The sequence below is a fragment of the Medicago sativa genome, chromosome 8, assembly GCF_051527215.1.
Source record: "Medicago sativa cultivar Bolivia chromosome 8, Bolivia_mono, whole genome shotgun sequence".
In the NCBI taxonomy this organism is placed as follows: Eukaryota; Viridiplantae; Streptophyta; class Magnoliopsida; order Fabales; family Fabaceae; genus Medicago; species Medicago sativa.
Window position 1 is genome coordinate 58,598,185 of NC_140756.1, and position 22,365 is coordinate 58,620,549.

The 22,365-nt window shown below is 32.4% G+C and overlaps 2 protein-coding genes across 3 annotated transcripts; both read left to right on the top strand.

Moving 5' to 3' along the window:
* The first annotated feature begins 455 nt into the window (after positions 1-455).
* On the top strand, positions 456-4,138 carry LOC146899963 (uncharacterized). 2 transcript variants are annotated; one of them, XM_085737330.1, is made up of 6 exons: positions 456-803; positions 3,238-3,337; positions 3,435-3,545; positions 3,672-3,708; positions 3,844-3,939; positions 4,025-4,138. In XM_085737330.1, the coding sequence occupies exons 2-5, from the start codon at positions 3,264-3,266 to the stop codon at positions 3,871-3,873; spliced, it is 252 nt and encodes an 83-aa protein (XP_085593456.1). In that variant the 5' UTR covers positions 456-803; positions 3,238-3,263; the 3' UTR covers positions 3,874-3,939; positions 4,025-4,138. The 2 variants fall into 2 exon arrangements, with proteins under 2 accessions (XP_085593456.1, XP_085593455.1); XM_085737329.1 differs by having other exon boundaries at positions 457-803; positions 3,241-3,337.
* Positions 4,139-19,702: 15,564 nt separating this feature from the next.
* LOC146899964 (DNA replication licensing factor MCM5-like) lies at positions 19,703-20,803 on the top strand. The gene is made up of 2 exons (XM_085735989.1): positions 19,703-20,487; positions 20,599-20,803. Exons 1-2 carry the CDS (start codon positions 20,206-20,208, stop codon positions 20,749-20,751), a joined length of 435 nt encoding a protein of 144 aa, XP_085592115.1. The 5' UTR covers positions 19,703-20,205; the 3' UTR covers positions 20,752-20,803.
* The last annotated feature ends 1,562 nt before the right edge of the window (positions 20,804-22,365 follow it).

A 22,365-nucleotide genomic window follows, 5' to 3' on the forward strand; every position in this document is an offset into this window, starting at 1 on the left:
TATTCTTTTAAGTATATATAGCGCTTTGTATTGAAAGCGTCAGTATAGGTTAAATAAAAATAATAAATATTTAAAAAAAAACAGGATTAATTGTATATGGCGCTTTTGATGGAAAGCGCTATAAATAAAACAACCTTAAATAGCGCTTAATAAGCGCTACTGTATGCTTGAGAATGATAGCGCTTATAGGTTAAAAAAAGCGCTATTTAAGCGAACATAAGCATTAACACTATAACCTTCAAATCCCTTGTTCGATTCCCTGTGCTGATATTTTGTTGTTTTTTCTTCTTTTTTTTAATAAAAAACGCTTTGAACTAATGGTCCCCTGTTCGATCCCTGCACAACACATATTTCGGATTTTTTTTTCAATTTTTATGAAAAATCAATTGCTGTATCAAAACACACGTTTTTTTAATATTTTTTTTCATATATATCACTTAAAATATTATTTTCTCCAAACTTTTCCAAAAAAGATATCTCTCCCTTCAAAAAATTGGTTCCCTCTCTCTAAATCCCTAAATCCCTTATACGGTAAAAAAAATAGTTTTCCAAATCAATTGACTCTATCCCCAAATCTCACTCTGCGATTCACAAATCCAACATCGTGAGCTCCACCCACCCAAATTCACGAATCGAAGACTCCGCCAAAGGCAATCGCTGAATTCGCTACTTCCTCTAGCTTCCAACCACACACACACAAAACCTCCTGGTCGAAGCCGACAAAATCGACATCATCCTGGACATCGTGAGCTCTTGACCACTAGGTTATTCGTCGTCCGCCGGAAACCGTAACTTCCGTCCAGGTATCCCCTCTCTCTCTAGATTTTCCTTCACTTCTTCTTTTTCGTGGTGGGGGACTAAAACACTAGCTTGTTAGATTAGTTGACGAAGGTATCATTTGGGTTGCAATGATTTAGATTGTTTATTTTGGGACACAGTTGGTTTTCTTATGCTTTGCGTGAGTCATATTTGTGATGCTTTAATATTTAAATTTTTTTTTATTCTTCTTGCTAGTTCCTTGTAGATAAGAGTATATGGGGTGATTTTACTTCTTGTTGATGAATGGTGTGCTTTTTATAATGATTTGTTTATCAAATTACGAGAGTTACCAATTCTTCCGTAGTTAATTGGGATTCTTAGGATAAGTTGGTCTTTGATAATAGCACTATATTATAGTCCTTCTTAACATTGTTATCAAAAACGCGACTTAAGTCCCAAAATCCTGGTTTTTGCGACTTTGCGTAGCTTCAACGACTCAAATCCATAGCAAAGTCCCAAAAACAGGCAAAATCCTATCAAAGTCGCACAAAATCGCACAAAATCGTGAAATCCATTCAAAATCGCAGGATTTTGATGGATTTTGAAGGATTTTGTTCATTTTTTTGATAAGGGTCAATTTTTGACCCTGTTCGTAAATTGACCCGATTTGAATCCATGACCCGTTCTATAAATACCCAAAAGGCAATTTTTTTTCATTCTTTCACTTCCCCCCACATTTATGTATATGTATTTTGTGGACTTTGAACTTTAGTCATTTATAATTATATGCAATATATAACATATATTTAACAATATTTCTGTTTTGGTAGAATCCTCGATTTTGATTGCGATTTTACGAGTCCCGACTTTGCTATCCTATATCGATTCTACAAAAGTCCTCGAGTAAAATCCTTCGATTTTGATTGCGATTTTACGAGTCCCGATTTTGCTACTCCCTTTCGACTTGAAGTAAAGTCCCGATTTTGATAACTTTGCTTCTTAATTACTCTAACAAAGTAGATAAGCTCTTCCTTTTCCTTTTTCTTTTGGTAATAACAAATTGATGCAATTTCAACACAACAAATTTCTTTTCCTTGTGTCCCCCACGATTAAAACTCATTTATAGTATTTCACCTTAAGTACCCTAAAAACATAGTATTGAGGAGTTTGTGTTGTTAACTCTTGCTTCTGCTGAGTCCCTTGATTTGTGTTGTAGCGAATTCTAGTCGCAATACTTTTCCTTATACCAATTTAATTTGACTGTTGCTGTTGAGCACAAGGTGTTTGATAAATGTTCTGACCCAGAGGGTATCAACAACACTATAGAGTTCTAGTATGATATTAGAAAGAACAAGAAACATACGATTTCTCAAAGTTACATTATAGCTTATGAGAGCACAATAATATAATATTAGAAAGAACAAGAAATATATGATTTCTCAAAGTTACATTATAGCCTGACGAAGTTTGTACATATTGTCATCAATTGTGTATTTCTTTATTTGGATCTATAGCTATGTGTATGTATGTGTGATGAATAGAGGTGAGTACAACCAAAAATTTGTGAAAAATTACTATATGATTGCACTTTCTCCGAGAACTTCAATGTCTTAAAACCTTGACAAGGATATGCTTTGAAAGAAAATATAAATAAATTATAAATGAAAATTGACTTTGGATAAGGTTCTGAGTTTTTGTTCTGCTGAGAAAAAGAAGGAAAAAGAAGTAGATTGGTTGAGTGAAGAGAGGGTAGAGTCTAGGAATCCTAGGTGGGCTGTTTATGGGTCAGGGTTGGAGGATGTTAAAGAGTTTTTGAATAGTGAGAATTATGACCCTGCTGATAAGAAAATTGGAGGTAATTGGTATTTACAACCTGTTTTGGTTTTATTTTTGTTAATGTTGTCGACGACCTATGTAATAATTTCTAGGGTCTAGATTGAAGGCGTGTCAGGTGCGCCTGACATTTAATGGTGTTAGACACAAACACACAGAGTTAAGTTTGGTATCTATGTGTCAGTGTCGTATCCGATGCATGTGTCTGTGTTGCTACTTCGTAGATTTTTGTGTTGGGTGTCTGACACGTATTGGTGTCAGACACATGCACATGTAGTTACCTTTGGTATCTACGTGTCAGTGTCATATTCAATATATTTATCTGTTTTGCTGCTTCATATATTGTTGTTTAGGGTGCTGTTCATGTGCCTGACACGTATTTGTGTCAGACACAAGCACATGTAGTTACGTTTGGTTTCTATGTGTCAATGTCATATCCGGTATATGTGTCTGTGTTGCTGCTTCATAGATTATGATTTCTGCTTGTTAGATAACTTTTGGCTCTTTGCAACATGTTCTGATGTAGTGAAAATCAACTTCCTTTGTGATGTATTGACATTTAAAAAAATAAGTGTGGTTTGCATTTGCTTTAAATTTATGCGAGCTTGTTAGTTAAAACAAATTTATCCTTGGTGATAATTGAAGCAGAACAAGAATTGGTCAAAGCATACATGGTTAAGGAATTCTTGAAATATAAAGATGGGCGCAAGTTATTTATTCTACCATTTTATATACATAAGCCTATGTAAGATTTTCCATGAAACTTTGTTTTTGATTATTTTTTCCTAACTTGTTACCATCGTTTATAGAAGATTTTCTAATTAACTTTGACATTTGTGTAGTGGACATTGGGTGTTATTTGTCATTGATCCCATATCGGAAATCTTATATTATTTGGATCCACTACTCAATGACTATATGAATTACCCAAAAATGAAGAGTATGTTTGACACGTAAGTGTGTGTGTTGTGTGTGTGTGTATATGTGTGTGTGTGTGTGTGTGTGTGTATTGATGTATATGAAAACTATATATATATGGTTAGTTGTATGTAATCTAAGTTTACATTTATATTTTGTAGAGTTCTACAGGTATTTCGCTCTGCAAGGGACGCTCAGGTATCAAAGAATAAATTTAACAACATATCATGGGTCAGAGTACACGTTTAATAATATAACATAACAACCTTAAAAAATTAGTGTATGAATAATATAAATAATTTGATTGATACAAACTTATTTTATTTTTTGTAGTGTCCTTGCCAAGAAAATGGTATAGATTGAAGGTACTTTGTGATGAGGTTTATGAAAGAGATTCTCATTTCAAAACTAAACGAGATTCCAAAGCTGGTATGTTATTTTTATATTAAAGATAATGTTTGTATATAATTAATTTATTAAGTAACATGGTTATTTTTTGTTATAATATATGCAGTACATTGATGGTTTCAAGTGTGTGACATACTCAAAAGATAAACTAAGAGAAATCCAAGAAGAATGGTGTCAGTTCATGATCAACCTAAAAGTTATATGATATTTTTATGATAAGGTGAGTTTCGTGTTTCTAAATATACTTGCTAGAAGTGGTAGTTGTTTAAATTTATAATCTTGCTTTAATTTGTACTCATGATCAGTAGTACTTTGAATTTATCTCTAATATAATATAGTGTTATTGCTTAATGGTGTTTTCTGGCATATATTCAGGTGGAGGAGAGTGAACGAAATTTGGAAATGAATGATGATTTGCCTACTTGTTTTGGATAAAAATGTTGAGAAGAGCAAGAAGATAGATGAAGACTGCATGATACCATAGAAGATTTTGAACTTTATGTTAACTAATTAGTTGTAACTCTTCATATCCATGTTACCATATTAGAGGCTATACAATTCTGACTTTTATGCTATATATACATACATTTTTTATGATATGATTAAGTTTTATTTGATAAATAATAGTCTCAATTATAATGTGCCAAAATTATATATATTTCCCTTTAAATTTCCGACTTTATATATATTTTACTTTAAATTAATAAAAAATGCCTATCTGTAAAGGGAAAAAAATTGACAAAAATAAAATAAAATAAATGCTTCTCCTAGCGCTTTTTTTCCTTTATAAAGCGTTATCCAAACATATTTTTACATAGCGCTTTTAAAACAAAAACGCTGTTTTTAAACCTGTCTTAGATGGCGTTTATTTCTGAAAGCGCTATCTAAGGAGAACCTTTGCTAGCGCTTTTGACCTAAAGCGCTATATAAACCCTGCTTTAGCTAGCGCTTTATACAGAAAAAAAGCGCTATATTACTTTTACCAGCGCCATTTACAGTAGCGCTTCAAAAGCGCTATCTAAAGCAAAAAAAAAGCGCTATATAAGCTCATTTTTGTAGTAGTGATTGAAGGCTTCACCATATCACTAATGTGTCTCCTCCTACAATATGCTCATCACTAATGTGTGTCCCTACCACTAGCTCCCTCACGCTCTATATTTTCCAACATAAGATTTATGCCGGAAGGCATGATAAAGCAAATAGGTTATTTGTATTCACAACAAATTAACCTCATTTCACTTTAACACAACAAATCAACGTATTCATTCCGTATTTCAGGTGTGTAATATTAGCCTACAACTCCCTTCTAAGCTCTGAAAATGAACTTCGGTCCATAATACAAAAGTCCTTATCAATGCACAACTAAGAAAACCTCCAAATTGCTACAAATAAAGGATGAACTATCAAACCTAATATAAGTAAACAAGAAACAAAGAGGACGGAACCAGACATAGATAGGTTATTCAGATATGCGTTTTTCACAATGTCCTTTCCAATAAAGCAAACAAAAGAGAGCTTGTTTTCGTAATTATGTAACATGTTGGCAAGTCAAACACACAGACGCGTTGAAGGCAAGAGATAGATAAAATGGGATTCCAAAGACTGAAAGAGGGTTAATTATATTCCAAAAAATATCTCTCCTAATTAATTAAAAACATAAGGTCTGGTAAACAATAAAGCAGAACATCCAAGTTTATAACGGCCTTTTCATTATAGGGAAATGTTAATAAGACGGCTATTAGTCCATAAGCAAGTCACAGAGTTTTAAGTCATTTGATAGATAGATTGTAATGGATAACGAATCAAAGAACTCTCTTTCCAGGTATCAGAAGATAAACCGGTATCTATAGTGATATAAATGGTTGAAACAAAAATTCATTAATAACAATCTCAGAACAGAGAATGGGTTCTTCTACAACACAACAACTTAGGAAATAACACAAAATAAGGAAAGAAAAAGTCTACTGTTTCAAGGCAATTCATATCCAAGAAATTTGCGAGACTGTCCCTCACTCTTCCAAGAATTGGAGAGCTTGGTCCTTCCAATCAAAAACCAGCCCTAAAATAAGTTCCTCGTGATTTTTCCTTTTCCTATCTTTTCAAAATCTATCTAATACAATAACCGCCCTAAAACATAATAACTACTGGTTGTTGCCTAATAACATAATAATTGTAACTTAATATAATATAATAACAATCCTAATAAGAGATCTAACAGTTTGATGCCTCTAATATAACCCTAGTTTCACCTCATTTTCAAAACATCTTTTCACATGAATATGTAATTAGGAGTTTGGTGCCACTGAACATGCAATCTGCAAAAGTAACAATAACAGAAGATAATCAGGCCCAACAACATTGTTACATCTAGTTTAGAAACTTCATAATAACAACAATAACTTGCCATACTGCATATATTTTCATATATACATCCTATCATATAATTCATCTGCTCAAAACATAGTGTACCAATTACATTCAGATTTCTGAAAAAGCTAGCTGCATATGAAAAAAATAAATAACTGTAAAGCTTGTGAAAAGCGAGAAGTGCAGATGCTTGTTTACAAAGAACATATTAGTTAGAAAAAACCATAGTCAATTTAATAACATGTCAATTTTTCTATAAGTACCAGTCGAAAAGTTTATTTCTAATCTAACAACTAAATTAAGCACAGTAAAGCTATATCACAATCACATTACTTAGATCTTCAAGTTCCCACTCTCTCTAAATATATACACACTCCTCGTAAGATCTCTCTCTCTCTCTCTCTCTCTCTCTAAATATATACACACTCCTCGTAAGATGGATGAGAATGGTGATTTGTGTTAGAAAAGTGTAGCAAATAATTTAATTAATGACATCGTCGGAATTTGTAAAACTTCCGTAAAAAAAAAAAAACGGGGGATGGAATTTGTAAAATGTTTGTCAAAAAAAGAGTATGGAATCTATAAAACTTAAATGGTTTTGAGAGTACAGTTTATATTTAATGATGACAATGAAATTTGAGATCAGATCGAAATCCCTAGTATCATGGGGTTTTAGCTACTAATGAAATGTTTTCCCACACTCTTGATTTTAAAAAGTCCTATCAAATTCAATTCAATTCAATGTACATTAAATTTATATCTGTATATAACAAGGAAGACCAATTGATAACAGATTGCTTCTATTGACGTACTGAGCTTTTTTTTTTTACCATTTACTTGTATATCGAATAAGTCAATATTGACTAAGATAGTTGATACATATGGATAAATGTTTATTGGGTTTTTTCTTATTGAATTTAATGAATTTGAATTACAGATGTTTGGTTTTAGGGAAAAAAATGTTTCTATTTAGGCCTACTGGACCATTAAATGGTTATTCTCCAAAACGGAAAAAGCCTTGCTAGATGTGCTTTCGGCTGCAAGAGTGCGTCTTGATCTAACAATCGATTCCCTGAATGTAACATAATGTTCTCCTACGAAATCATTTCAAGGCCACAAACAATCACACCATCTCAAAACCCTCAAACTGAATTTTTTAAACTGTCTTTTCTTATAATACGATTAAATGTTTTCCCATAGACTATTGGTCAAGCATATGAAGATATGCAGACACAGCACCAACATCTGTTGCAGCAAGTGGCTGAGAGGGATGACTATAATATCAATGTATGATTCTTGTGACTAGTAGTTGTAAATGCTACCTTGTTGTGTTCTTCACCATTTTTCCATGCCCAACTCCTGCAATGTCTAGGCTTTTGCTAACCTTCTCGATGAAAAATTCATGCTTCATCTTTGTAACTAATATATTAATTGTTGAACAATTGGTTTTGTATAAATTAATTTTTAAAATATTTGGGCCTATTTACTTTGCAAAAACTTTTTTTTTCATTTTAATTACATAAACATTATCATGTTTTTACTCCGTTTATTTTTTTTAGGGTTAATTATGTTTTTGGTCCCTACAAAATTGCGACCTTGTAAGTTTAGTCCTTACTTAATTTTAATAGCATTTTTAGTCCCTATAAAAAAAATTTACTTATAATTTTAGTCCCTGCTAAAACAAAAAAAAAAGATTTACTTATAATTAAAAAAAAGATTTTTAATAGCATTAATTATTCTTAAACTCTTAAATTTTTGAACGATTTTTTTAAGACAAGATTAGAACAATATGAAAGGTTTGTTTACTAAAATTTAGAATTTTCTGACATGAAATGAATTAAATATGAATTTTTTAAAACAACAAAAGTTAAAGATAAAAAGTAATAAAATCTGGATGTAGAAATCAAATTTTGCGATAATTTTTTGCGGAGGAACTTTTAGTAATGTTCTAAACATGTCTGCAAAAAATTGTTCAAAAATTTAAGAGTTTAAGCATAAATTAAACAAATTTGAATTGAGTAGGGACTAATACTCAATGCAAAAAAATAAAATTAGGGACTAAAAGAGCTATTAAAATTAAGTAAGGACTAAACTTAAAAGGTCCCTATTTTATAGGGACTAGAAACATAATTAACCCTTTTTTTTATAAAGGTTTTTATAGGAAACTGTGAAAACAATAAAAAGTTGGCAAATGTTAACTTGTGCCCTCAAGGGCACATGTTAAGGAACTTATTATAGAAATATATGTATTAAAAGTCGTGCAATCAACTTCTTAAAAGTTAAATTATCATGTTTTCCAATGCAAAGTTGTTCATTTTCGGTTCCTTAACATGTGCCCTTAGGGCACAAGTTAACATGACCCTAAAAAGTTATTTGTAAGGTTTCCAATGCCAAACTATCAAAGAAGATTTATAGAATAAATAAACAATAACTAATGTCACAATTTTCAAAAAAATCAATTTTCTCTGCCCTGGTGGATTTTTACTGTTTGAAAGGATAAAAATCTCGTTCTAAACAAAAACTTAATATGCATAGAAAATCATGGTATTTTCTAATAAAGAATATACTTCTCTCTACATAAATAATTCCATTAGGTGTTGGTGAGACCTTGTTTTCATAATATTGCAAACTTTATGCAGCTTGTATCAGAAAGCGTGAAGGCCAAACAATTACTACCTCCGTTCCTTTTTAATTGTCATATTTTGACATTTTACACATACCAAGACAATAAATAAATGTTACTACTTTTGATACAATAATTTATACTTTTACCATAATGACCTTATTCATTTAATATCTTCTTTCATATACTTCTCTCTCCACAATAAATAACTAAGGGTAATAATGGTAAAACAACATTTAATGTTGCATTGAACTTTGAAAGTGACAGTTAAATTGAAACAAAATTTTTCTTCAAAAGTGACACTTAAAAAGGAACGGAGGGAGTACATAGCACTTTACTGTCTGAAAAGCAAGTCTTACCTGATCAACTTCAACAATTTAATTCTTTGATAGAAAATTCAAAGAAGATTGCAAATAGTGAAGAACATGTACTATTTCCCTGCTGCTTAGTCCCCTGCTAATATATCTTATTTTGATAAACAACTGTGTTGTTGCTCACTGTTTTAAACAATTATTTGAACTGAGAAGATCGAACACATTCTATCAGAAGCTGCTAAATGTACTCAAGATGAAAAACACCTCTCAATCGCCTTAGAGTTTTCAAGGTGGGAATTGGAGGATACTGAGAAGGAGTTGAATTTGCTAAAGTTTGTGGCTTCAGCTTCAGATAAAGAGTACGACCAAATTCAGAAAGATGTGGAAGCTTTTGAAAAAGAATTGGATAGTTAAAGTTATTTTTCTCTCTTAGTCATTCAATCAAGTCTGGATCCGGAGCAGATATTTAAACACATCAGGGGTTCAAACCAAGGTTATCAAAATCGGGACTTTACTTCAAGTCGAAAGGGAGTAGCAAAATCGGGACTCGTAAAATCGCAATCAAAATCGAAGGATTTTACTCAAGGACTTTTGTAGAATCGATGTAGGATAGCAAAGTCGGGACTCGTAAAATCGCAATCAAAATCGAGGATTCTACCAAAACAAAAATAATGTTAAATATATGTTATAAATTGCATATGGTCATAAATGTCTAAAGTTCAAAGTCCACAAAATACATATACATAAATGTGGGAGAAGTGAAGGAATGAAAATTTTTCGCCTTTCGGGTATTTATAGAACGGGTTATGGATTCAAATCGGGTCAATTTACGAACCAGGTCAAAAATTGACCCTTATAAAAAAAAAAATGAACAAAATCCTTCAAAATCCATCAAAATCCTGCGATTTTGAATGGATTTCACGATTATGTGCGATTTTGTGCGATTTTAATAGGATTTTGCCTGTTTTTGGGACTTTGCTATGGATTTGAGTCGTTGAAGCTACGCAAAGTCGCAAAAACCAGGATTTTGAGACTTAAGTCGGGTTTTTGATAACAATGGTTCAAACTACCCTCCACTAAGTTAGGTTTAGTGTGTTTATACGGTTTTAATTCTAATGATGTTCCTAGAGCCACCATAAGTCATGTGTTAACTAGGGGGGATCAATAATAATCATGGAGCTCAAGAGCCGTTGTAGTTGGTATATGGTTCAATTCTGGTGTCGGCTTACTTTCCCATGGTTGCTTAGTTTGTATAAAATCATATTTTATAAAACTCAATAAGTTTTCACAATTAGTTTTTTCAAGAAGAGAGAGAAAGTAGAGTTTGGTTAAACATGCAGATTTTAAGATGGCATATTTTTGCAGACACTATCAATATGATCCATCTTTTGAGAGATATCTCCTTACCTATCTAGGTGAAATGCAAGTGCTATAGTATGAGTACGCTATGTCTTTTTCTATGTTAATGTTATGCACTCAAGAAATGGTTGATTTTGGAAAATGATTATCTCATATGAAACACCCTCTCAATCGGCTCAAAAATGCTCATCATATTATGTCATGCAGGAGTTCACGGAAGAAGCTTGAGGAAGAATTAATGGAAGTGAATAACCAAATTGCTGAGCTGAATTCTGAAGCCAAAGACACTGCAGTACAACAACAAGAATTTTTCTTTAACTTATTATCGAACAATTACCATTACATGAGTGATGACTCGGTCTTATATTTTATCAAAACGAACATCACTCTGTCCAAAGGGTGTTCCACAGACAGGACATTTGCGGTGAATCTGTCCAAATTTCCTCAAGCGAGAGCAATGTTTCTTGGCCTTTCCTTGAGAAAATGTTGGATCATCATCTTCCTTGGAACCATTATATAGAAGTTTATGAAGCCATGGTGATCGACCATTTTCATCATACCCGTAATCAAAGAAAAGCTCCTCCCTTGCTTCAATATGTTCCTTTGCAAATACTCCTACTCTATGATCCCCATTAACAAGCACAACCTACAATAGGAGACACATTATTTACAATTCAATAATTAAGTCATAGTGTAGAGATTAAAAGATAAGTTTCATATATCATATATCTCTATAAAATATGAGTTCCTAGACTCTCCTTTGCATAGCAATTAGCTTTTGATGAGTGATTTGAAAATTTCAAGTTGCTCCCTTTGCGATAAGCATCAAGAAAATACTGAAGAAAAAAATCATAGTAAGCTGGTTTAACATAATATATGTTTTTAGGGATATAAGGATGACTTAATGCATGAAAAGGTTGACTCGAAAAATTTAGTATTCAGATTGTAAAAGATTGTATACTAAGTTTCATATTAACCTATATAGTCTTTTACTATCTAACTACTAAATTTTTCTAGTCAACCTTTTTGTGCATTAAGTCATCCTTATATCCCTAAAAACATATATTATGTTAAACCTTACTATGATTTTTTCTTCAGTATTGTCTTGATGCTTATCGCAAAGGGAACAAGTTGAAATTTGCAAATCACTCATCAAAAGCTAATTGATATGCAAAGGTGAGTCTAGCAACTCATTTTTATAGAGATATATGATATATGAAACTTATCTTTTAATCTCTACATTGTGTACTTAATTATTGAATTGTAAATAATGTGTGTCCTATTGTAGGTTGTGCTTGTTAATGGGGATCATCGAGTAGGAATATTTGCAAAGGAACGTATTGAAGTTGGGGAGGAGCTTTTCTTTGATTACGGGTATGATGAAAATAGTCGACCACCATGGCTTCATAAACTTATAGATGATGGTTCCAAGGAAGATGATGATCAAACATTTTCTCAAGGAAAAGCCAAGAAACATTGCTCTCACTTGAGGAAATTTGGACAGAGTCACCGCAAGTGTCCTGTCTGTGGAACACCCTTTGGACAGAGTGATGTTCGGTTTGATAAAATATAAGACCGAGTCATCACTCATGTAATGGTAATTGTTTGATAATAAGTTAAAGAATATTAGGCAATCTTTCTATTCCTCTATCTCTTCCTCTTCCACAACCATTTTCTATCTCAGTTGTTGGTAGAACACATACTATTATTCTATTTTCAACATTTGAGTTACTTTCTGGATCACTTGTTTCTACGTAATTTACACTTTAACTTCGATTTCTAAAATTGAACGTGATCTTCTTGGGTGATTATCACTAGAAGTTTCAGAAATTTTGTCAAACAATGTCAGCATAATGTATTCAAAATAGAGGTAACACTCACCTCTATTCAGTACATTAGATTGACAAAATCTAGAAAACCTACAGTGATAACGACCCATTAAGATGACGTACAATTTTGGAAATCGCAATCAAAGTGTAAGCTACGCAGAAACAAGTGACTCAGAAAGTGACTCGAATTTTGAAAATACAATAACAATATGTGCTATATCAGCAACTAAGCTAGGAAATGGTTGTGAAAAGGGAAGAGGTAGAGGAAGTTGATAAATGCCTAATAGGCAGAACGAGCAACTAGAAAAGAGGGAAAAAGAGGCAGTGGTTCTAAGGTGGGGAAATCGGGGTAGATGACACCCAAATTCTCGTAGACCAAGATATATACAAAACACGTAACACATGAATCAAACAAGTAATAGTCACAAACTGAGTTTGGCAATTGAAACAGGTCCATTGTGAATTGTCGAACCATTGCAAAATACAACTGCAACTGAAACCTCATCAATCACGGACAGCCCTATGATCACATTATCATGCCCAAGAGTTCCACATCCATATTCCTCCTAAAGTGCACGGTGCTCGCCTAGGATGACCCTGAGGATCAAAAACACCACGCCATATTCACATATGTTCCCAAACAAGACGATGTTTGCATAAAACTTGTTTAAAATTGTATCATCATAATTTTTACAACTGTAATTTAAAATGTTATATTCTACTTCCCTATTATAGAATTTTTACAATTGTTACATTCTACTTTGCATTGATGTCATTGTTATCACGGATCGATGTAAAATATTAGTGGTGTCTCCGCAGGTTAACTGTGAATATTTTTTTCCTTCTTTTAAAATTGATATTTTATTGGTTGCTCCTCCTTTTACATACTCTTTGTAAATATTAATTTAAAATTGATACTCTTTTTATTAAAGTTTCTTTAATTTTCTTTCTCACCTACTTTGTGATAGGTCTTTTTACAAAAATTATCTATATAATTTGACTATGTGATGTTCTTTGCATAGTTACATAATTTCCAACACAGTTTTAATTATCTAACTAATATGCCCTCCAATTAACCGCCCTCCAATTAACCAACTTCTAATACCATTCTAACTAACTTCTCTAATAGTCTCTCTTTTTTCATCCAAACATGGATAAAAAAGATATAACCCTAAAATTCATATTTACTTGATACTAGATTTACAAGAGACAAACTAACAATCCCTATTTATACTTTTACTAAACTCTCGGTCCTGATTAAATGAGGACACATGTCATGAAATATAAGAAATTATGGAAATCAATCCTTAGAGATCACCTTTCTTTTAAGATACGATAATATTATATTCATGAGATATTTCTATATCATTTTAACATTCACCAATCATCAAAATAAAAAGATATGAATGATGTGCCAATAATATTATCCGTACAATTGTAGCAGCCAAAGATGCCGCAACATAATTTTATGATAAGAGCAATGCTATATCTCTAGAAAAATAACATCAAGAATTCTTCAAGAATAAAGAATAGCCAATCACAATGCACTATTTGCCACAATTCAAGGAGGTGTGGCTGAAAAATAGGAAGTGGACAAATAAATCATCCAATTAAAATTTGCCAACTATTTCTTGAAAAATTCTTGAAGCTATTTTTCTTGAGAAGTAGCATTTTCCTTATGATAAACCCCATTTTGATACTCGAAATATGTTCAAAACATTCAATGTGGCCCTCAAAAGATTGATATATAAATTTGGTCCAATGATATTTTAACAAAAGTTACTGCGTATAGCGGCAAAATTGATGTCATGTCAAAAATCATCCTAGTTAATATTTTCAAGGTCAAATTGATGTTAAAAAAAAATCTTTTAAGGATCAAACTAGAGATTTAAACATACACCATATATAATATTGCCACTTATAGTTATAACTAACAAATATAATTAAACAACATGGAACCTTCCTTTTACTAAACCATGCGGCTAACCATTAAAAACCAACATTATATGATAGTCAATATCTTTTAACTTCGTGTTATTCTAAACTTCATAATAACTGAAGTAGTCAAAACAGTAAAGAAAAAATGTAACACTTCAAATACCTGTAAGGTGTTTTATGTTAGATTGATCTTGTGAACCCTCGTCTATATAATTCAGAATATAATTCCGAACACTTGTCTTTGTGCTTTGCATGGAGAGTATCAATCACTTCACGAAAATTGTTGGCCTCCTTTTTCTTCATATCATCAATCTTAGACATTTGGATGATAACATCTACAAACCCAAATATAAGTAAAAACGAAAGATAAATTATACATATTTCCTTAAGCAATACAACATCTATGACATATGGTAACAAACTATCAATTCAATAAAATCATTGCATAATATCTCATATGTATTATACCTTCAATAGATAAATCTTCGTGTAAAACCTGACCTATATCCTTAATTTTTTCCATCCGATAATCAACGGTATCTTGAATGAGTTTCAACAACTCCCTAGTAGATAACTGACACAAAGCAAGGGTTTCCTCAACATAATAAGTAATCTTGCAACAGTGGCGGAGCCAGGATTTTTCTAGAGCCTGGGCGAAATTTGTATCCCGAATTCATATATGACATAATATATATATATATATATATATATATATATATATATATATGAGGTTCATTATTTTTTAACAAAAGTACAATTTGAAATAAGAGAGAAGAAATATAACCTGACAATGACGTGTTAAATAAAATTAGGAGGTAAATGCCCTTGTACTTCAACAAAACGGTCTTCGCGGTGTGAATTAATCAAAACGTTTCACAAAACGTGTTAAAACTATTTATATTATCATATAATGTATAATAACTTAGATTAATACTTTTTTTCATAATTATAACATGTTTAAAGTAAATATAATAATAAAAATAGACTACATTTAGTAAAGATAGAATGTTTGACAGATTGAAAAGAAATTAACTAATAAATAACTATTCATAGCATATCTTTAAACAAAGTTCATGATCAATTAACTACATTTAGTTCACATCATAAATTTTTACGAATAAAAAAGAGGCATTAAAGTGCCAAAAATGGTGTAAAAAATAATAAAAATGGTGAAGAAATAAATAAAATTAAAGTTGGCTCAGCTGGATTAAATATGGACCAATTGATGTATCAAGGGGTCCAAATTTAATCACTAAAGGGTTCATCACAGCCACAAGATCTAAATCAAAGAGTTAAAAAAACAAGGGTGCAGATATGAAAAAAGGGGTGCAAAAGCAACAGCATATAGGACAAAACTGCAGATGGGACCCGCGGTCAACAAGGAAGGAAGGAGGTCAACTCCTTCTTCTTCCTTTCTTCACGTTGAACAACAACATGAAAACACCATCATGCTTCAAAAATTAAAATCTCAATTCTTCACCAAATCTCACAAACTAAAATACCATTTTGCTTGGATTTTCACGCTGATCATGAATCTAAGCTTATATTTCACAGTGAATGTTTGTATAGAGAGAAAAGCAGAGCCTGGGCAAAAGCAAGTAAAGCAGAAGCAGAAGCATTGAGTCGCGACTAATGGGTTGGGCTTGTTGCAAGTAAAGCAGAAGCAGAGCCTGGGCACTAGCCCAGCCTAGCTGGGGGGTGAAACCGCCCCTTGCAATTACTGCCTCCCTCGATTGAATCTTTCTGGATTAGTCTACATAGAAGGAAGGGAACCTAAAATGAAAGTAAAGTCAGTCTATTGTTTTTTCTTAAAACTACATAAAACGAACTTGATGTAGACTTAAAGTACCTCTACGATTATCAAGCTAATCCAAAGTTTCGAAAGAATATTTGCATCTCCCATCTTGTATCCAATGTGCACATCGTTCAAGAATATGAAAAAAGGTTCTAGCCGATGGGGTTGCCAGAACATGTACTACTAATGGCCATTTACATTTGGAAGAGGAATAAACAGAATGAAGAGAGAGCAGAATTGACAAAAACCGAAGCATGATAATAACCAGATCCTAGTGTTGGTTGATTGTAACTAATATGTCATCGTATGAATTTTGTCTTTCTTTTAATTCTTTAGTTTTATCCTCAAGATCCTGTATAGCCTGTTTCTGGACATTTGTCTGCTGAACAAGCTGTTGATTCAATAGCTGTAAGACACCTGCATCAGCTTGGCGGAAGCATTACGTAAGTAAAACACATAAACAAGTCATTAATAAAAAATAAACAGTAAACCAAACAGTCTTTTCTTTCACCTCTAAAACTTTTGAGAGAACTTATGAAAAACCCTTGCCCAAACCATGTGTTAAACATGGAGGATTATCAATGGCCCAATTAATAACATAATTAATCAATAACAAAACAAGATTAAACAAAAATTAATCATAAAAAAAAAGAGATTAAAATTTTTTACGGTTTCACTATTAGGAGAATGATTGGTTGAGTTTGGTGAGATGCGGAAAGAAACAGGTGTGAGAAGATGTGGCTTCTACTTGTCTGGTCGGTCATGATCTGAATTTTCTATTTCGATTTTGAAAATTTGAAGAAAAATGAACCACACGAAGCATTGCATAGAAGAGAATGAAGATGAAAAATTGTGAAGTGTGTTGAGTTTGAAAAGAAGAACGAGAAATAGAAAAGGAGAAAGAGAATTAAACAGTACAAAATATAGCACTTACTTCCAAAACTCTTTCTACTAGCACTTACTACAACAATAATACTTTGATGAATCTGAACATTGTTAAACACATATTTAGTTTAACCTAATTTGAGTTTCGACATTCAACATCTTTAAAACTATAGAGTTTATCGTCCATTTGAATCTCAAAAAACTCAAGATATTAATAAGAAAAGAATAGAAAAGTAGTAAATACAAAAAAATATGGGAAAATAGAAAAAGTAAATAAAAACTTTCCTTTAGTAAAAATAAATAAATAACAACTTCCTTTTAAGTTTTGTTTAAAAAAAATTCCATTTTAAGACATTTCTAGAAAAACACTTTATGTCCTTTTTAATTTAATATATAATTATATTGCATTTTACGGTATTTTTCACAAAGTAATGCAATATATATAGTAAAATCAAAACAAAATCAGATATCATTTGAAATATAATTAATTAATTGTGATTATTTATTTACAGAATTTTAATTGGAATTATTTTAATACAAACAATTAACTCTATAGTTGAAATTATTTTTATTGAAATTATTTTAGCTTATAAATAAATAAATATTTTTTAATTTAGGGGAAATAAATCTTATAATAAATTATATTAAAAAAACTAATTCAATTGACCAGATTAATATGCTTAATCAGAGATTCAAAAAATTAAGATGCATAACATAGCTCTGGCAGGGACATGCATTGTTATATGCAGGGGCCGGGGTTCAAATCCGGAACACCTCATTTATTCACTTTGAAAAAGGCGAATTACACATGTAACAAATATATAATAGATAAGAATATATTTAAATATTAAACTAAAAGTATAACAAACACAAATGTCCAGTTTTTTCCTTTATCATTTAAAAGTGTAACAAACTAGATGGGTGTATCAATACTTAGTTTTTCATTATCCCATTTATACCGTTAAACAACAACTTTTTCTATAATGAAGATTATTGTTGGTGTCATTAAGAAAATAAGTTAGATTATATTTTTTGTTATATTGTTAGTTTCATTAAAATATATAATCATTGTTATATCTGTTATAATTTGAAATAAAAAACATTTATATTTTTACTTTTAATTAAAATTAAAATTCCATAAAAAAACAGCGTTCATAATTTTCAAACGTTAGTACAATAAAAAAAAGGGAAGACGAGCACGTGACTGCCCGTCTTTTCGCTAGTCAACGTAAAGAGAATAACAAGAATAATATGGCTTGGGGGATTCATCCTGCTCAAAAATAAATAAGCAAAGATCGTCACAATTCAATAATAATAGTTAAAGACAAGGGCTACAATACTTATACTTTAATACACAGGCACTATACGTCCCACAACGATAAATAAAAACTCGCCAAGAGCAAGACGGAGGCAAACTCGCCAAATGCGAGACAAAGAAGAGAGAGGGATCTAGATGTTAATGTTTGAGCATAAACAAAACCAAACCATAAGATGATGACTCGATTGTATGTGTTTGATTCAGCTTCAGATTTCAATGAAGCAATGCAAATTCTTCAATCAATTTATTGTATATCAATGTCAATCAATTAAATGAAAAAGTTGTGCTTTTAAGGGTGGAAATTGATGGATCCAATAATTGAATACCAATAACAATTTGAATATCAATCAATTTGCTATTCTTCAATCAATTCCTCATTGGAGATATAATATTATGTAAACCAAAGACATGAAACAAAAATTATACACAATCAGCCTAAACATTAATTCCGAGCAACATAATCATGCAGCTTTGGGAAGGTATATTATACACTTTAGAGAGAACTATGAAAAAGATAATCAAGTTGAAAAGAAAACACTTTAGTCTTAACACAGGAGGTACTACTTTATTCACGTCACAATTGGGAGAAAGAATTTCACGTCACAATTGGGATTGAAAATAGACTACACCGAGCTACACTTTGCAAGGTGTGAGAGTGACCTAATCAAAAAATTTAAGACTCGAGTTTGACTTTTTTGAATAAGGTACGTAGGACTAATATTTTTAACGTTAGTGTATTTTCAATGTTCAAACTAACCACTAGAGGTCTAAGAATCAATTAGTCGATAATTCTAAGAATTCAATCTAAACTAATTGATTGCCTTTGGTTTTTTCATATTCAAATATAGATTTTATGTCGTTTAAAATCGATCAAACGAAATAATTTATCAATTTTTTTAATTTCATACATTATTAGTGGTGTTATTAACCCAACTACTTTCAATTACTTTGGATTTTATTTTAATTTCATACATTAAAAACTATATTAATAATAATGAAAAGTTACAATCAAACACAAGACGTGCCTAAAAAGAAACCAAAACGAGGTTTCAAGGTAACACAAAATAGCGTCAAAAGCAAAATCAATACAAGTTGCAGGATTAGGCCACCAACAATGATAATTAAATATGGAATTTGGTTTGTGTGACTTCAACCACTATAAAGAAAAATGTTTAACGCGGTCCAGAAGTTGATCAAGATTCAAAGCCTTTCTACAAAAATTAGAGAGCTACGTTTCTTCCACATGAGTCAGAAGCACACCAACCAAATCACCTGGAAACACTACAAGAATTCCTTAATATACTAGCCAATTCAAAATTGCATTACTGGGGGATCCAGACCCTTAGTAATTACTGGCGGAATAAACCTCCAATAACATCAAAAAAACCCTCAGTAAAGTTACTGACGGAAAAAACCCTCAATAATTCCATGACTTACATTACTGACGGATAAATCCGTCAATAAAGAACCATCGAATTATTACTGGCGGAAATATTCCGCCAATAATGTAAACAACATGACTTTGTTTTACTGAGGGATATATATCCGTCAGTAATTTTATAACGGATTAAATAGTCCGCCAATAATGCAAAGTATCCGCTAGTAATGTAAGTCATTTAATATTCCGTCAGTAACGAATAAAATCCGCCAGTAATTAAAGCATAGAATCCGCCAGTAGTCCCCCTTATCCGCCAGTAATGATAGGATGCAAATCCGCCAGTAGTCCCCCAAATCCGCCAGTATTGACATAACACTTATTAAAAAAACCAAAAATCGCTCAGTTCTCTGTTCTCTCCCCTCTCTCCCCTCTGAAGCATCGTGTTTCTCTGTTCTCTAATCCCAAATCAGAGATCTAAAAAATGTCAGGTTGGGACGAAGGAGGCGTATACTACAGCGACCAAGCACGCTCATGGGACGACGGCCGTGGCGGTGAAACCGATGCCACCATCTCCAACCACACCATCCTCCAAAAATTCAAAGAATTCATCCGTAACTTCGAGACCGGTAACAATGTCTTCCCTTACAGAGAAAGCCTTCTCCACAATCCCAAATATCTTCTCGTCGATATGGAAGATCTTGACTCTTTTGACCCTGATCTTCCTTCTAAACTCCGATCTGCCCCTGCCGATATTCTTCCTCTGGTAATTCATTTTAAACTCTGATTTTCTTCGGTTGATGACTTCGTTGATGTTGATTTTTTTGTGTTGATTTGTTTTTTGTTTGTTTGTTTGTTTGTTTGTTTGTTTGTGTAGTTTGAAAATGCGGCGGCGCAGGTTTTGGTGAGTTTGAAGACGAAGGTTGCTGGAGATACTGGTGATATGGAATATGCTGCTCCTGGTGATGTTCAGATTCTTCTTACTTCTAAAGAGGATTCTGTTTCCATGAGATCACTTGGGGTGAGTTGATTTTAACTAATTTTGTGTTTAATTGTTCATTTTGGTTTAAAATTGTGTTTTGGAAGATGTTTAGGGAATTAGGGTTCCAATTGAGATATTTGATATCTGTAGCACGGACACTTTTAATCGAAGGTGTGTCTGGTGTGTGACATTGACACATGTGATTAAGTTCAATTAGGTCATTTTCACAAATTATTATTGGTGTCAGTTTTGTGTCTTGTGTCCATGTGTGTGCTTCAAAGTATTTTATAGTTTCTACAAAGCTAGTTGATTCTTATTGAAATTCAAGTGCTTAGGGTTTCAATTGAGACATTTGCTTGTTGTCATGAAACCAGTTGATTATGTTGAATCTCGACTGCTTAGGAATTGAGATTTTTGCTAGTTGCAACAGGACAAGTTGATTCTTATTTAATTTTGAGCATTTGGTATATTTGAGGTTACATCAAGTTGATTACCTTTTTATCATTTTCGTAGGCTCAATACATTTCAAAGCTTGTTAAAATTGCTGGGATAACAATTGTTGCGTCGAGGACTAAGGCAAAAGCAACATATGTGACCTTGATATGCAAGAATTGTAAGAAGGGGAAGCAAGTTCCGTGTCGGCCAGGACTTGGGGGAGCAGTTGTTCCACGTTCATGTGATCATGTTCCTCAGGTTTAGTTTGTGATGTCTTTTGCTTATTTTGCAGTGGATACTTCCTGTTCTATTTTTTGCGTTTTTGAGGATGTCTCTTACATGATAAACGGTTTTTTTTGTAGCCTGGAGAAGAACCTTGTCCAATTGATCCGTGGCTTATTGTTCCCGACAAGAGCAAGTATGTTGATCAACAAACCTTGAAGTTGCAAGAAAATCCGGAGGTAGTAATATACTTTTGATATGATAAAAGGTTTAAAGACAATTTGAATGACTTATCATATGACAATTTTACCGTGTTCCCATGAGTGTGCTCAGTTCTCTGTTCTCTCCCCTCTCACAAACAAATCGCTCAGTTCGTCGCCGCTGAAGCTTCTCCTCAGTTCGCCGCCTCTGATTCTTTCTCTCAGTTCACAATCTCCTTAAGCCATGGTAAGCTAACCGATTCTCTAATTTCTCATTCATTCTCCAATTTATTATTTTAGGGTTTTGAATTGGGATTTTTTTAGGGTTTTAGAATTTTTTTATGGTTTTAGAATTCGGGGGGATTGAGAATAATTTTTGTTTTAATGTTTTGACTAACTTCGCTAGATTCAGACTTTGGAGCCATGGCTTGTCAGTGCGATCAAAATTTCTGGGGACCTAAAACTAGAATCTATTCTTGCAAGTGGTCTGCCTACATCAGAGGATTCAGAGCATGTTGTTGATCTGGAATTATTGAAAGCAAGTCCTCTATCTGCACAGATCTGGAATTATAGAAGAACCTGGATGCAGTACAATGCTGTTAGATCAAGTACAACGGCTGTGCGCTTCTTTGTTGGTTTGGTAGGTGTTACTTGTGTTTGTCTCACACGATTCTTAATATTAGTAGAATTGACTTGGCAGGAAAATCTTTCCTCTTCTCATTGGCAATATCTTTTGAACAGACACAGGTTGTTTCAGCGAAGTTTGTCATGAAGACAGATGATGATGCATTTGTTCGTGTAGATA

What these genes read in the sequence shown, in the direction of transcription:
- LOC146899963 (XM_085737330.1), top strand. Translation starts at nt 3,264, where the DNA reads ATGGTTAAGGAATTCTTGAAATATAAAGATGGGCGCAAGTTATTTATT. An exon ending in ATGAAGAGTATGTTTGACAC is followed by an intron (nt 3,546 to 3,671) that starts GTAAGTGTGTGT and finishes TATATTTTGTAG; the next exon opens with AGTTCTACAGGTATTTCGCT. An exon ending in GCTCTGCAAGGGACGCTCAG is followed by an intron (nt 3,709 to 3,843) that starts GTATCAAAGAAT and finishes TATTTTTTGTAG; the next exon opens with TGTCCTTGCCAAGAAAATGG.
- LOC146899964 (XM_085735989.1), top strand. Translation starts at nt 20,206, where the DNA reads ATGTCAGGTTGGGACGAAGGAGGCGTATACTACAGCGACCAAGCACGC. An exon ending in CTGCCGATATTCTTCCTCTG is followed by an intron (nt 20,488 to 20,598) that starts GTAATTCATTTT and finishes TTGTTTGTGTAG; the next exon opens with TTTGAAAATGCGGCGGCGCA.